Raw genomic sequence first — 13,670 nt, forward strand, 5'->3', positions numbered from 1 at the left:
AATTTTTACGTTTATACCTTCAATTGTTTAATATTTAATAACTATTATAACGACTGTAGAACACTTAAAATTCTTCTGTTCTCCAGAAGTAGTGTTTACCGGGTTTTCGTCTACTTGACTAGAATGTTTATACACATGAAGATTTACCGGTTTTCGTCTACATGACTAGCTAGTTTCATGTGTATAAACATTGATCTTACCGGGTTTTCGTCTACTTGAGTAGAAGCTGTTTGTGTATACACATGAATAATTTACCGGGTTTTCTTGTTGTCCAGTATAACTTCTTTGTGTATACACATATATATTTTACCAAGTTCACATCAAGGAAGGTGTATCTTTCAAAATTTAGAGTTCCGCCAAGAGACCGACCGCCATGGTCTCCGCCCGCTTCTCTCTCCCTCTGGTGCTGACTGGATCTCGCTGCACAGGGGTGGAGCGCTAAGCCTGATTGTCTGCATAAGTAAGCGCGATGGCGGATCACGTGCTCGAAGTTGACCAGGCAGTGAAGAACGGCCTGTCAGGCAACTGGTGACACACTTGGCTTTCCTTGCAAGAGATAGTGGAGCACTTAGCCAAATTAAACCACGGAAGTGACTCGGTTCCGGGGACAAAATACCTTCAACTTTACCGGCACGACGACATCTGCGCACATTTGCGGTGAAAGGACGGGCAGTGGCCGGCATGTCCACCATGGTCCGTGCGGCTGCAGTCACCGACACTACCACGACGAATTCAGACGTTCTACTGACCATACTCTCCCGGAACAAGGTTTTAGAAGGTTTGCCAATTCCATTTTTTTTCTCATTCCGTTTTTAATTAACTTTTACTACCGTTTTCCACGAGAATAACTCTACTCCGCGATAGCTAGCTCCAGCCCTAACTCGTGCCCCGCCAACAGCCACTCAACCAAATTGGAAACGCTTATTACGGGAAGCCTGATCAAATTAGCGATCTATTGAAGGCATGTCCAGATATTAAAGTACCCCAGCAATGATGGAATGACGACACGATTGTTCCTCTATGCTGCAACAATTACTGCAAATTGTAAACACCCGCCTTTTGTAGTTCACGTTATGAAACTTGCCGAGACGCGTCGAGTCTGATATTCTATTTTTCTTTTAGAAAAGGGCTAGTGATCTTATTTGTTCTCCAGTTAGCTGTTTCTTATGCGAAGGGAGACTGGAGAACAGCGTGACAATAAGATCTTTGCCAGTCGTCCGAGAAATATCTATTTAATGTAATTAAGCAGTCGGATATTCAACCTATCTCGTGTGGAACTATATAAGTGCTGATTTTTCCTCTTCTAGGCTGAAAGGAAACTCACTATTTGGCGCTGCCACGGTTTGCAATACTCTCTCTCTCGGCTGTTCCTCTCTGATAAGCCGTGTATGTATGACGCAATTTTGATTGTAAGTTTTTTCTTACGTGGGTTTGGTGCATCTTTAAAACCTATTAAGATAAATTAAAGCTCATATACCAAGCAGTTGTTTGTTTTTGGATAACATGAGATCAAACGTTTTTTTTTCAATTGACTTGAAAAAAAGCCCCATCACAAAATTATTTCGTCTTGTATTGAGGAACCAAACACTAGCTTCAGTCGTTTTTTTTACTCCAGGTAAAGGTGAGCTTTCTAACTAAAGTTTTCGAAGATTAGTGAAGTGTTGGCCATTAAATTACCACAATGGCCTATGTAGAAGAAAATTTTCTTCGATAGTGAAAGTGGTAAAGATACAGCTGATATACATCATATTACAGACGAGTTTTCTTCTATAGTGAAAGTGTTAAAGATACAGCTGATATACATCATATTACAGGCGAGTTTTCTTCGAAAGGAAAAATGTTAAGGATACAGCTGATATACATCATATTACAGGCGAGTTTTCTTCCATAGGGAAAATGGTAAAGATACAGCTGATATACATAATATTATAGGCGAGTTTTCTTCTATAGTGAAAATGGTAAAGATACAGCTGATATACATCATATTACAGGCGAGTTTTCTTCCATAGTGAAAGTGGTAAAGATACAGCTGATATACAACATATTACAGGCGAGTTTTCTTCCATATTGAAAGTGGTAAAGATACAGCTGATATACATCATATTACAGACGAGGTTTCTTCTATAGTGAAAGTGGTAAAAATACAGCTGATATACACCATATTACAGGCGAGTTTTCTTCTATAGTGAAACTGTTAAAGATACAGCTGATATACAACATATTACAGGCGAGTTTTCTTCTATAGTGAAAATGGTAAAGATACAGCTGATATACATCATATTACAGGCGAGTTTTCTTCCATAGTGAAAGTGGTAAAGATACAGCTGATATAGATCATATTACAGGCGAGTTTTCTTCCATAGTGAAAGTGGTAAAGATACAGCTGATATACATCATATTACAGACGAGTTTTCTTCTATAGGGAAAGTGTTAAGGATATAGCTGATATACATCATATTACAGGCGAGTTTTCTTCCATATTGAAAGTGGTAAAGATACAGCTGATCTACATCATATTACAGGCGAGTTTTCTTCCATAGTGAAAGTGGTAAAGATACAGCTGATATACATCATATTACAGGCGAGTTTTCTTCTATAGTGAAAATGGTAAAGATACAGCTGATATACATCATATTACAGACGAGTTTTCTTCTATAGGGAAAGTGGTAAATATACAGCTGATATACATCATATTACGGGCGAGTTTTTTTCCATAGTGAAAGTGTTAAAGATACAACTTGTATACATCATATGACTATAGTCTGTTCAGCACAACTTTTGGGTCAGTCACACATAGTAATCCGCTTAACCCGAACAATTAATTTCGCGATATTACATTTTGACTTTTAGCTATTTATCGTAACAAAAGTCACCTGGATTTCTCTAAGTGTTGGAAAATAGATATAGAATAGAGCGTTTATATATACTTCTGTAAGTCAAGAATTGTGGATTAGCTTGTATAAATGCTAGGTTTAGTTGCTCTTCGGCTTTATCTCGCTGCTTAAAGTATCAAAATAATGTTCTAATGGTTTTAAACTTCCGCATTTGTTTCTATTCATAATTCAAGCCGTTTATCCCTGATGAAATAAAGTCAACTTTCCGGGTAATTGGGTTTCTCTTCATAAGCGTTCTAATTTTATATTGATTTTAAACCGAAAATGAATGCTATGCTGAGGATATTGATATTAATAGTGATATTAATAGGATATGCTGAGGATATTAATAGTGATAAGCTTCAGCCTCTACACATGTAGAGGCTGAAGCTTATCACTATTAATTGATGAGTTAATAGCAGCTTCATTCATGATAACATAACTTAACAGCAGCTTCATTCATGATAACATAACATCAGCTTCATTCATGATAACATAACATAAGTTACGTTATCATGAATGAAGCTGCTGTTATGTTATCATGAATGAAGCTGTGAAGCTGCTTTTAAGTTATGTTATCATAAATGAAGCTGCTGTTAAGTTACGTTATCATAAATGAAGCTGCTGTTTTTATGATAACATAACTTAAAAGCAGCTTCATTCATCATAACATAACAGCACCTTCATTCATGATAACATAACTTAATAGCAGCTTAATTTATGATAACATAACTTAACAGCAGCTTCATTCATCATAGCATAACAACAGCTTCATTTATGATAGTATAACTTAACAGCAGCTTCATTCATGATAACATAACTTAACAGCAGCTTCATTCATCATAACATAACAGCACCTTCATTCATGATAACATAACAGCACCTTCATTCATGACAACATAACAGCAGCTTCATTCATGATAACATAACAACAGCTTAATTTATGATAGTATAACTTAACAGCAGCTTCATTCATGATAACATAACTTAACAGCAGCTTAATTTATGATAACATAACTTAACAGCAGCTTCATTCATCATAACATGACAGCACCTTCATTCATGATAACATAACAGCACCTTCATTCATGATAACATAACAACAGCTTCATTTATGATAGTATAACTTAACAGCAGCTTCATTCATGATAACATAACAGCAGCTTCATTCATGATAACATAACAACAGCTTCATTCATGATAACATAACAACAGTTTCATTTATGATAGTATAACTTAACAGCAACTTCATTCATGATAACATGACAACACCTTCATTCATTTGTATCAGCAAAATATAAATAAATCGCTATTGATATTGTTAGTCTTAGAAGTTTCGCAAAAAGCTACACAAGAAGTTAAAAGTTAAATCCTTGCTGTGCCTTTGTAAGACACATAGCTCCAGCTTTGTCTGCGTATTAGCGGTCCCTAATATTGAAATGATAGACTAGAGGTAAGGAAAGTTGTCAACAGAACCCATCATCAATTCTTAGGCTACTCTTGTCTCACAGGATAGTGGGATTTGACTGTTACTCTTATATGACAACTTCGTCCCCAAAGTGCGGATTGTGTTCTTGTGGCAACAGGATGCGATCCACAAACACTCATATTCATAGGCTACTCTTGCCGTACAGAGTAGTGGGATTTGACTGTGACTCTTATATCGCAACTTCGTCCCGAAAGTGCGGATTGTGTTCTTGTGGCAAGAGGATGCGATCCACAAACACTCATATTCACCTCTGATGAGAAAGAAATCTTTAACATGTATATGCACTCAGATTCACAGTCTGGGCACGCTAACCAAAGGCCATGCCCGACCCTAAGGATATAGTATTTAGATCAAAGTACGAGGTTCGTTCTATCGTAAGCTGCTAAATTAAGGTGTCTTCTCTCATGAACTTCTTTCACAGACTCGTAAGTGCTACGTGAAATACGAGATCAAATAGAACTCAACGTGGTATGGGTAATTTTGTTTTGTCTCAGTTTTATCTCTTAAAGTTCTATCTCTCGGGAACGTTCTCAAATCCGGTTCTGATTCAATTCTATCCTATGCCATCATGTTCTATGTATAAACTACCTGTTTTAGGAACCAGACTGACGAGACTTTGCGCCAAAAAAATTGACAGAAAGGCGCTCGTTTCATGATCAGAAACTTATAGAAAAATTCCGTATTTTAAAAGTCCATTGATCCGTAAACGGCATGTAGCGCGTTTCATGATCAGAAACTTAAGAAATGATATAGAAAAATTCCGTATTTTAAAAGTCCATTGATCCGTAAACGGCATGAAGCGAGTTTTATGATAACATTATTAATGTCTGGGTAATAAATTAGATATGTACGTGGAAGAACTAGAGGAACATTAAGTAGAATATGTACCTCCGCCACGCAGTGTTCATCACATTCGGCCCTCAAAAAATACCAAAATGTGACCGTATGTCCATCGTTATCAACGAACACTGGCCGTTTTATGTGTAATAATATTCTACATATGTCCACCGAGTTCCATCAAAATCCGATCATTTTTGACTGAGATATAGAGCAAAAATAGTGTGAAAAATCGGTCCCCATGTTAACAGATAGATATTTTTTGGATTTTTGTGACCATGACCTTTGGTCTTGACCCTCCAAAAACTAATCACTTCTAGGTTGGGTCATAGTCCCAATGTATACCAACTTTTGTCCAGCTCCATCCTGCCGCTTTCTAGAAATCCTCTGACAAACACACACATACAAGAGTGAAAACATAATCTCCGTCCTCCTTCGGTGGCGGAGGTAATTAATTTGGAGTCCTGTCTGTGAGGTATTTCGTCTATATGACGTGTTACTTGTCAATTATGTCATCTTGCACCGGAACTGTAAGCGGTTAGCGCCGGAAATTTTTAACAATCATTATTGTGTTTACACTCATTGTGTTTTCCGGTGTTGCTCATGTGAACGTAAAGGTGTTCCGTGTTGCTCGTGTGAACGTAAAGCTCCCAATAATGTGCCAACGTCGGTCCGGCGAAAGCCTAATTATAAAGAAGAAAAATCACCTTATACCTAATTCTTTTACAACTTTAAACTAATAATATGACATTTCATTAACAAATAACGATTCACTTGACTTGAATTATATTTTACGTTTGAAAACACAGTCTGTACAATTAACAAATCTTTTAAGTTGTTGTCCCTCCGGTGGATCAGCGGTAACTTTACAGACAACGCTAAAATCCAGCGTTCGGTTGCCCGCGGTAGACACAGCAGATAGCCCAACGTGGCTTTGCTTTAAAGCACACATGCGCACGTTTCTTGGTTGTTTCGAAAAGGTAGAGAGTCTAAAGAAATTATTAAAATGTTTCTTGGGCAAGAGCAATTTGGAAATGTTAAATACTCTTCTGTAAATTTATATTCTACGATTTTAAGCTTCACATGCGTATAGAGTCATTTAAGAATCTATTCTACAACTATTCATTGAGATTTATTCTACACTTCGCTTAATAACAGCTATCAGTTCTAGAGTTATATATAGAGATTTATAAAATAGTCCATTCTAGGCTTCGCACTCAAAAAGCTCCTCGGTTGCCTGCCCAAAGACTCACTTACTTAAAAGATTTAAAATATTTTCTTGGCTTCTTACATCAAGATTTATTAAACTTAATTTTAAAACTTTACTTTTTATTTCTAGTTTTTACATATGTAAACGTAATCCCCACCTCCCATTGTCTTGAATAAAACTATACTACAATTCTAAGAAGATCATATTAAACTTTGTTAAAAATAATTAAATGTCCTTCTTAAATTTAAAATTTCCTGGTTCTAAGTGCTTGAAAATAACAAAGAGCCATCTTGTGTTGACAAAAGTTATACTGAATTATTGTGAGAAAAACCTCAACAAAAGGTAATGCAGAAACGGGCATTTGGGTTGAATTTCAGATGGCAAATTACTTATCTTTTCTTTCCATGTGTTCAAGAAAACATGCTATATTCAGCTTCAACTAATTCTACCTGTGTTTATATTTCTTTTCTTTTTTTTACATGTGAAAAATAACAATAAAAAAGTAAGTATCATGTTGTAGAAGAGCTCCATTTAGCTGCCACTTTCAGTGTATGACTTGTGAAATGTATATATGCTAACATTTTGTTCAAATAGTAATAATCAAACAACCAGCACAGAACAGTTTCTTTCTTGTTATAGCAGTAATAATCAAACAACCAGTACAGAACAGTTTCTTTCTGGTTCTAGTAGTAATAATTAAACAACCAGTACAGAACAGTTTCTTTCTGGTTCTAGTAGTAATAATTAAACAACCAGTACAGAACAGTTTCTTTCTGGTTCTAGTAGTAATAATCAAACAACCAGTACAGAACAGTTTCTTTCTGGTTCTAGTAGTAATAATTAAACAACCAGTACAGAACAGTTTCTTTCTGGTTCTAGTAGTAATAATTAAACGACTAGCACATTGTCGATTATGAGTTGCTCTAGTAGTAATAATTAAACAATTAGCCCAATGTAGTTTGTGACTGTATCTAGTACTAATAAAATCAATCAACTAGAATGCTGTCGAATTTGGACTGGGAATAGGATTAGACGGAACAGCGGTGTGCCTAGATATTCCTTTATGCAAACAGAAGCGATTGTCTTTTATGTTCATTGAATCTTTCTTACTTTATAACGAAAGGCCATTTTAGTTTACAATAACGGGCAACTCGAACTTGGCTCTTCTCTCTTCTGGTCTTCTACTAATGTTTTATAACTTTTTTTTATTAAAACATATAAAAAATATCAAAGGGCCTGGCGTGGCCAGGTGGTTAGGGCGCTCCTCTCACAACCTGCAGGTCGCGGGTTCGAATCCCCGTCCCACCAAACATGCTCGCCCTTTCAGTTGTGCGGGCGTTATAATGTAGCGATCAATCCCATTATTCGTTGGTAAAAGAGTAGCCCAAGAGTTGGCGGTGGGTGTTGATGACTAGCTGCCTTCCCTCTAGTCTTTCACTGCTAAATTAGAGTAGCTTTGCGCAAGATTCATAACAAACAAACAAGCAAATCGACAACAAATTTCACTAGATGAAATTAGGTTAACCACGATAGTGTTGTGCAAAGCATCCACTTTTACAGGGGCTTGGTATTCACAATAGGCATCTAAAATAATCTTTATAAAGACGTTTTTATGAAACTAGAATATGGCAGAGGTTAAACTACTTCCATTTTCTGCTTCTGTTTCATTCTAGGGGTATATACATCCTCATAACTCCTTCCATTCTCTGCTTTGTTTCATTCTAGGGAGCATACATCCTCTGGTTTTGTTTCATTTTAGATGGGTATACATCCTCAAAACCCTTTCCATCCTCTGTTTCTGTTTCATTCTAGGAGGCATACATCCTCCGATTCTGTTTCATTCTAGGTGGGTATAAATCGTCAGAACCACTTCCATCCTCTGATTCTGTTTCATTCTAGGTGGGTATAAATCCTCAGAACCACTTCCATCCTCTGATTCTGTTTCATTCTAGGTGGGTATACATCATCAGAACCACTTCCATCTTCTGTTTATGTTTAATTATAGGAGTATACATCATCAGAACCACTTCCATCTCCTGTTTATGTTTAATTCTAGGGGTATACATCATCAGAACCACTTCCATCTCCTGTTTATGTTTAATTATAGGAGTATACATCATCAGAACCACTTCCATCTCCTGTTTATGTTTAATTCTAGGGGTATACATCATCAGAACCACTTCCATCTCCTGTTTATGTTTTATTCTACTATTGGAAGCTAAACAAAAACCATCACAATATTTAGTAAGATTGAATGTTATCTTTCGTAAGTCGCCAAGTATAGTACTGAAAGCTTTGTAAGAAGCTTTTCCATAATTGCAAATAAGCACTAAAAATCAAAGTGTTACTGTTTCAGCAGTGTAATCTTTTGTAGAAGTTGTTTCCAGGATTCCAAACGTCACAGTTTTTAATTTTATGTTTAAGGCTGTTCATGAAAGCAAGTTGCTAAAACGATTCTACAGGGAAAAGTGGAAGTCTGTCTATATTGTCCAAACAAATTATAAAAGATGCTATTTTTTTACCTTTTATTTTGTTTCCGGAGAATTGTTTGTGTAGTGCCTTTTCATTTTTTTAGCGCTTAAAAAAACAAATAAATGTTTTTCATTTGCAAAAGAGTAAAAGCGTAATATTTGTATTAAATTGTGAAAATGTAAAGAAAACTAACAGAGCATAAACTTCGATCGTTTCTTCATACCTTGCAAAAACTCACGATTCAATTTAAAATCTATGTTAGTTTTTTGTTTGTAGCTAAGCAGAAAGCTACAGAATGGGCTATCTGTGCTCTGTCCACCACGGGTATCGAAACCCGGATTCTAGCGTTATAATTCCGCAGACATACCGCTCTGCCACTGGGGGGGGGGGGCTAAAATTTATGACTTGAAATGATGTTCGTCCTTGTGTAGGAATCCCTGTATAAAATGGAGATGCTACAATGAAATCGTAAGTGTATAAAATGGAGATGCTACAGCGAAATCGTAAGTGTATAAAATGGAGATGCTACAGCGAAATCGTAAGTGTATAAAATGGAGATGTTACAGCGAAATCGTAAGTGTATAAAATGGGGATGCTACAGCAAAATCGTAAGTGTATAAAATGGAGATGCTACAGCGAAATCGTAAGTGTATAAAATGGAGATGCTACAGCGAAATCGTAAGTGTATAAAATGGAGATGCTACAGCGAAATCGTAACACCATAACACAAATACGAAAGTTACTTAGTTCGTTTATAAATTGTCACATTTCAGTACTGACGTGTTCAAGTATAGGTAAAGTATTGTCAGGAGGGTGAGCACACGAGTTGTCTGATCGTCCTTGTTTGCACCTTCTTAGAGGGTGGAGACTGTTAGGTAACGCCCGCGGTAACGCTTTTTAATTTTTTTTTTCTGGCTAATAATTCCACACTGTCGTTGTTTCTCCGTATTGCATGCGCATTTTCCCGCATTCCACGCAGCTCTAATGTATCATAATCCCACGGGTGACATCGGAGTGATGTTCTTTTTAAGATCGTTTCGCTTTCTGCCACTTGCTGCGCGCGCGCATTGCCATGCTTGCATTAACTGAGCATGATGTATGAAGAGCAGCGAAACAGAACACTAACCAGGGTCGCCAATGATTGGCTTGGAGTGTAGATTTTAAAACTGGAGAAAACCTCACTGCCTTTACTCGAAAGCTTAGGAAGTCCAGTTTGAGGCCTCGTACTACTTAATTCTCTGGAACTAGCCACCAGAAAGTATCTGATGGAAATTACGTCATCGAACTTACACCTGTTTAATGCAGCAAGGTTGTGCGCCTCAAACTGACTCACTCAAACATTTCGCTTCTTTGCGCCAGAAACGCCTGAACGGGTGTGTAATTTTAGATGGACAGTGTCTATTTAACATACATACGAAATTAATTTCCAATTAAATGGCTATATATTTAACATACATACGAAATTAATTTCCAATTAAATGGCTATATATTTAACATACATACGAAATTAATATCCAATTAAATGGCTATATATTTAACATACATACGAAATTAATTTCCAATTAAATGGCTACATATTTAACATACATACGAAATTAATTTCCAATTAAATGGCTATATATTTAATATACATACGAAATTAATTTCCAATTAAATGGCTATATATTTAACATACATACGAAATTAATTTCCAATTAAATGGCTATAAATGTGGTTTCTACAATTTTGAACAGTACGGGCTTTTAGAAAATTTACATGACAGCGGTTTTAGCATTTATAAATAAATAAAAAAAAAGAGAGAGAAAGAAAGTTATACATTTTACACAAAACATTTCGCTCTGCATAAGAACAAATATGTTGAAAAGATTATTCTCAAAATAAACTATTGATTTTTTTATCAATCTGATCGCAAATACAAGTCTTAGAAATATCGATTTAAAACACAGAAGTAAAATATTTCATTTTATTTCAGAGTAACATTAGGTAATCCATATTTTTACGAAACGTTTTTTACGAGTATTCATTGTATTATTAAACTAGAGTGTGTATAATGGTGAAACACCAGTTTTATACGTTGTGATGTATTTCCAGCATAAGTTCGCTATGTTATTTTGAAAACATGTGTGGTAGTCTGAACATCTGATTATTCGGTTGTTTCATTCAGTTAATGTAATGCTGTTTTTTTTGTGTGTGTGTGTGTTTTGCTACTAAGTTTATGAAAGGAGTTTAAGCTAATTCCGAGGCTGCACTGGCAGTTCTCTGAAATATATTGATTTGAATTCATTCACGCCGTTAGATGGCACTCTAACAACACAGACTATAGACAGTTTTGTTCTTTTCGTGAGATCCTTCCTTAATCAGCCAACTTGATTCGGTATGAATCCATGTTACATACTTTTGCACACGCACGCCACGTGCACGGAGTTGCTCATTTTGTGCTTAATTCCCAGGAGTAAACATGTGAGAGCGTTTAGGCTTAGTCACCTGTATTTGGTGCCAGCTAAGAGTAGTCGTAACCCCCAAGCTCGTGACTTTTATTGAATAACAAGACCTGTAGCACTGTTTATATAACTGGGAAAGAAAAAAAGCTCCTATTATTGTTAATCATGTTTTCTCATATTCCTCTCAAACTGTTATTAGATATCAATGTTGTCAAGGTAACTATAGGAAGTACATAATCTGTTATGAAAATAAAAGGGATTTTAACTATTAACCACGTTGTAAGTTATATATAGATAAAATTATTGAATTATCAGAAACAAACAAATTGCCACTATGGAGTTGTTGTTTTTTTAACGCCGTGAAAAGGATGTATATCTTCACATAATACAGTTAAAAGGGATTTTAACTATTAACCACGTTGTAAGTTATATATAGATAAAGTTCCACGGCGTTAAAAAAACTCCATAGTGGCAATTTGTTTGCTTCTAATAATTCAAAAAGGATGTATATCTTCACATAATACAGTGTACATGCTCAGTGTAAATACGTGATATAATTATTTTACTTTGGTGTTTATTGTGTAGGCTTTATAATCTAAAATGCAGTATTGATTGAGCATTTGCCGTCGGTATTCAGTATGCACTTATGATCAGACGTAGTACGCTGTCGATATTCATTATGTACGTATAACTGTGTTTAATATACTGTTTATAATCACTACGCACGTTTATGATGAGATGTAGTACACTGTTGGTATTCAATAAGCACGTATGGTCAGATGTAGTACGCTGTTGGTATTCACTAAGCGCCTATGATCAGATGTAGTACGCTGTTGGTATTCACTAAGCACGTATGATCAGATGTAGTACGCTGTTGGTATTCACAAAGCACGTACGATCAGATGTAGTAAGCTGTTGATATCCACTATTCACCTATGATTATGTTTACTACGATGTTTATACTCTCTTTGCACGTATGATATGACTTAGTATGCTAATGATGTTCGATATGTATGTAGTATGATCAGTTCTGATAAAGAGAAATGTTCTTTGTTTAACCGTTAGAACACTTTTTTTTCTCGTTCTACTGTGATTATATTGTTTTTCTTTAAGATTCCCACGCCTTAAAAATGTCGGAAAATAACGTTCTCGAACAGGAAAAGATTGTTTCTTGAAGTAACCAATCAGCAATCATTTTCAACATCATCTTCTACATATCGAATAACCACCAAGTTAAAATGATACATACATACATACGTGTGTGTGTGTGTGTGTGCAGATATAATATGTTCTGGTCCTGAAGGAATGTACCGGTATAAAATGTTTCTAACATAAAAATTACTAAACTCAGAGTATTATTTGAGTACTGTTCAAATAGAACTTCCACTAGAAACTGAAACTGATTTATTTTAAAAGTAATAAAATCGTAAAATTTTTTTCAGAAAAAATAAAACAAAAACCTAGGCTTACGGAAGGAGGTGTTTAAACGAACAACGATATTCCGAAAATAATTGTTTCGAATAAAAACGTAAGTAACGTGGAACCTAATAAAAACTCAGTGTTTTATAAGCTTGACAAATGCATGTTTTATGGAGGCTTTCTCAAAGAAGAATCGACTTTAAATATTATTCAGTAAATGGATAACTTCAGGAGCGAATTAAAAGTCCTAACCCATCAAAGTTTCAGAATCCCTTCAGAAAAGTGAAGAAACAACACAATAGCCTGGTGAGGTGTATGAAAAAAAAATTTTTTTTTTTTTGAAATTCAAATGAGAACATTAACGTTGTGTGTGCTGGATAACAAATGGAAGGAAAGTCAAATATTCAGTTACAGCTAGACAAATTGTTTTCGTAAGCCAATGCCTAGCATTCTTCAGATATAATTCTGCCTGACTATGAAAAGTGGAGCGAGGGAATCGAAACCACGGAATATACTATAACGCTTTTGAATTACGAAGGTTGTAACATCGCCATACTTCAGAATATTGAGCTAACTAAAAGTGTAGTGTGCTTAACAAAAGTTTATTGAATTTGAATGCAAATTCAACCTTGTATCTCAACATAAATAATTCAAGACTAAATAAGATGCAAAAAAAAGTAAGCGAATTCTGTTGTAATAAAATATGCTCCTATTTTAACTTTTTTGTTCTTTGTCAGTGCAAAATCATCTTTTACTCAACCCGAAGAAGGCCAAGCGTGGCCTAGTGATTAGCATTCCGGATTGTAAATCTCAGGAAACATGGACCATTACTGCAAAATCATCTTATACTCAACCCGAAGAAGGCCAAGCGTGGCCTAGTGGTTAGCATTCCGGATTGTAAATCTCAGGAAACTTGGACCATTACTGCA

At 35.6% G+C, this 13,670-nt stretch overlaps 1 protein-coding gene across 1 annotated transcript in view; it reads left to right on the forward strand.

Annotated features, from left to right (window-relative positions):
- Nucleotides 1-207: 207 nt before the first annotated feature.
- LOC106468390 (LIM/homeobox protein Lhx3-like) overlaps nt 208-13,670 on the forward strand; it is a 67,344-nt gene continuing 53,881 nt past the window's right edge. Inside the window, exon 1 of the mRNA XM_022396731.1 lies at nt 208-778. Coding sequence (XP_022252439.1) covers nt 682-778 — 97 coding nt within the window. The 5' untranslated portion in view covers nt 208-681. The remainder of the gene's footprint in view (nt 779-13,670) is intronic.

This window comes from Limulus polyphemus, unplaced genomic scaffold (genome assembly GCF_000517525.1).
Source record: "Limulus polyphemus unplaced genomic scaffold, Limulus_polyphemus-2.1.2 Scaffold2991, whole genome shotgun sequence".
In the NCBI taxonomy this organism is placed as follows: domain Eukaryota; kingdom Metazoa; phylum Arthropoda; class Merostomata; order Xiphosura; family Limulidae; genus Limulus; species Limulus polyphemus.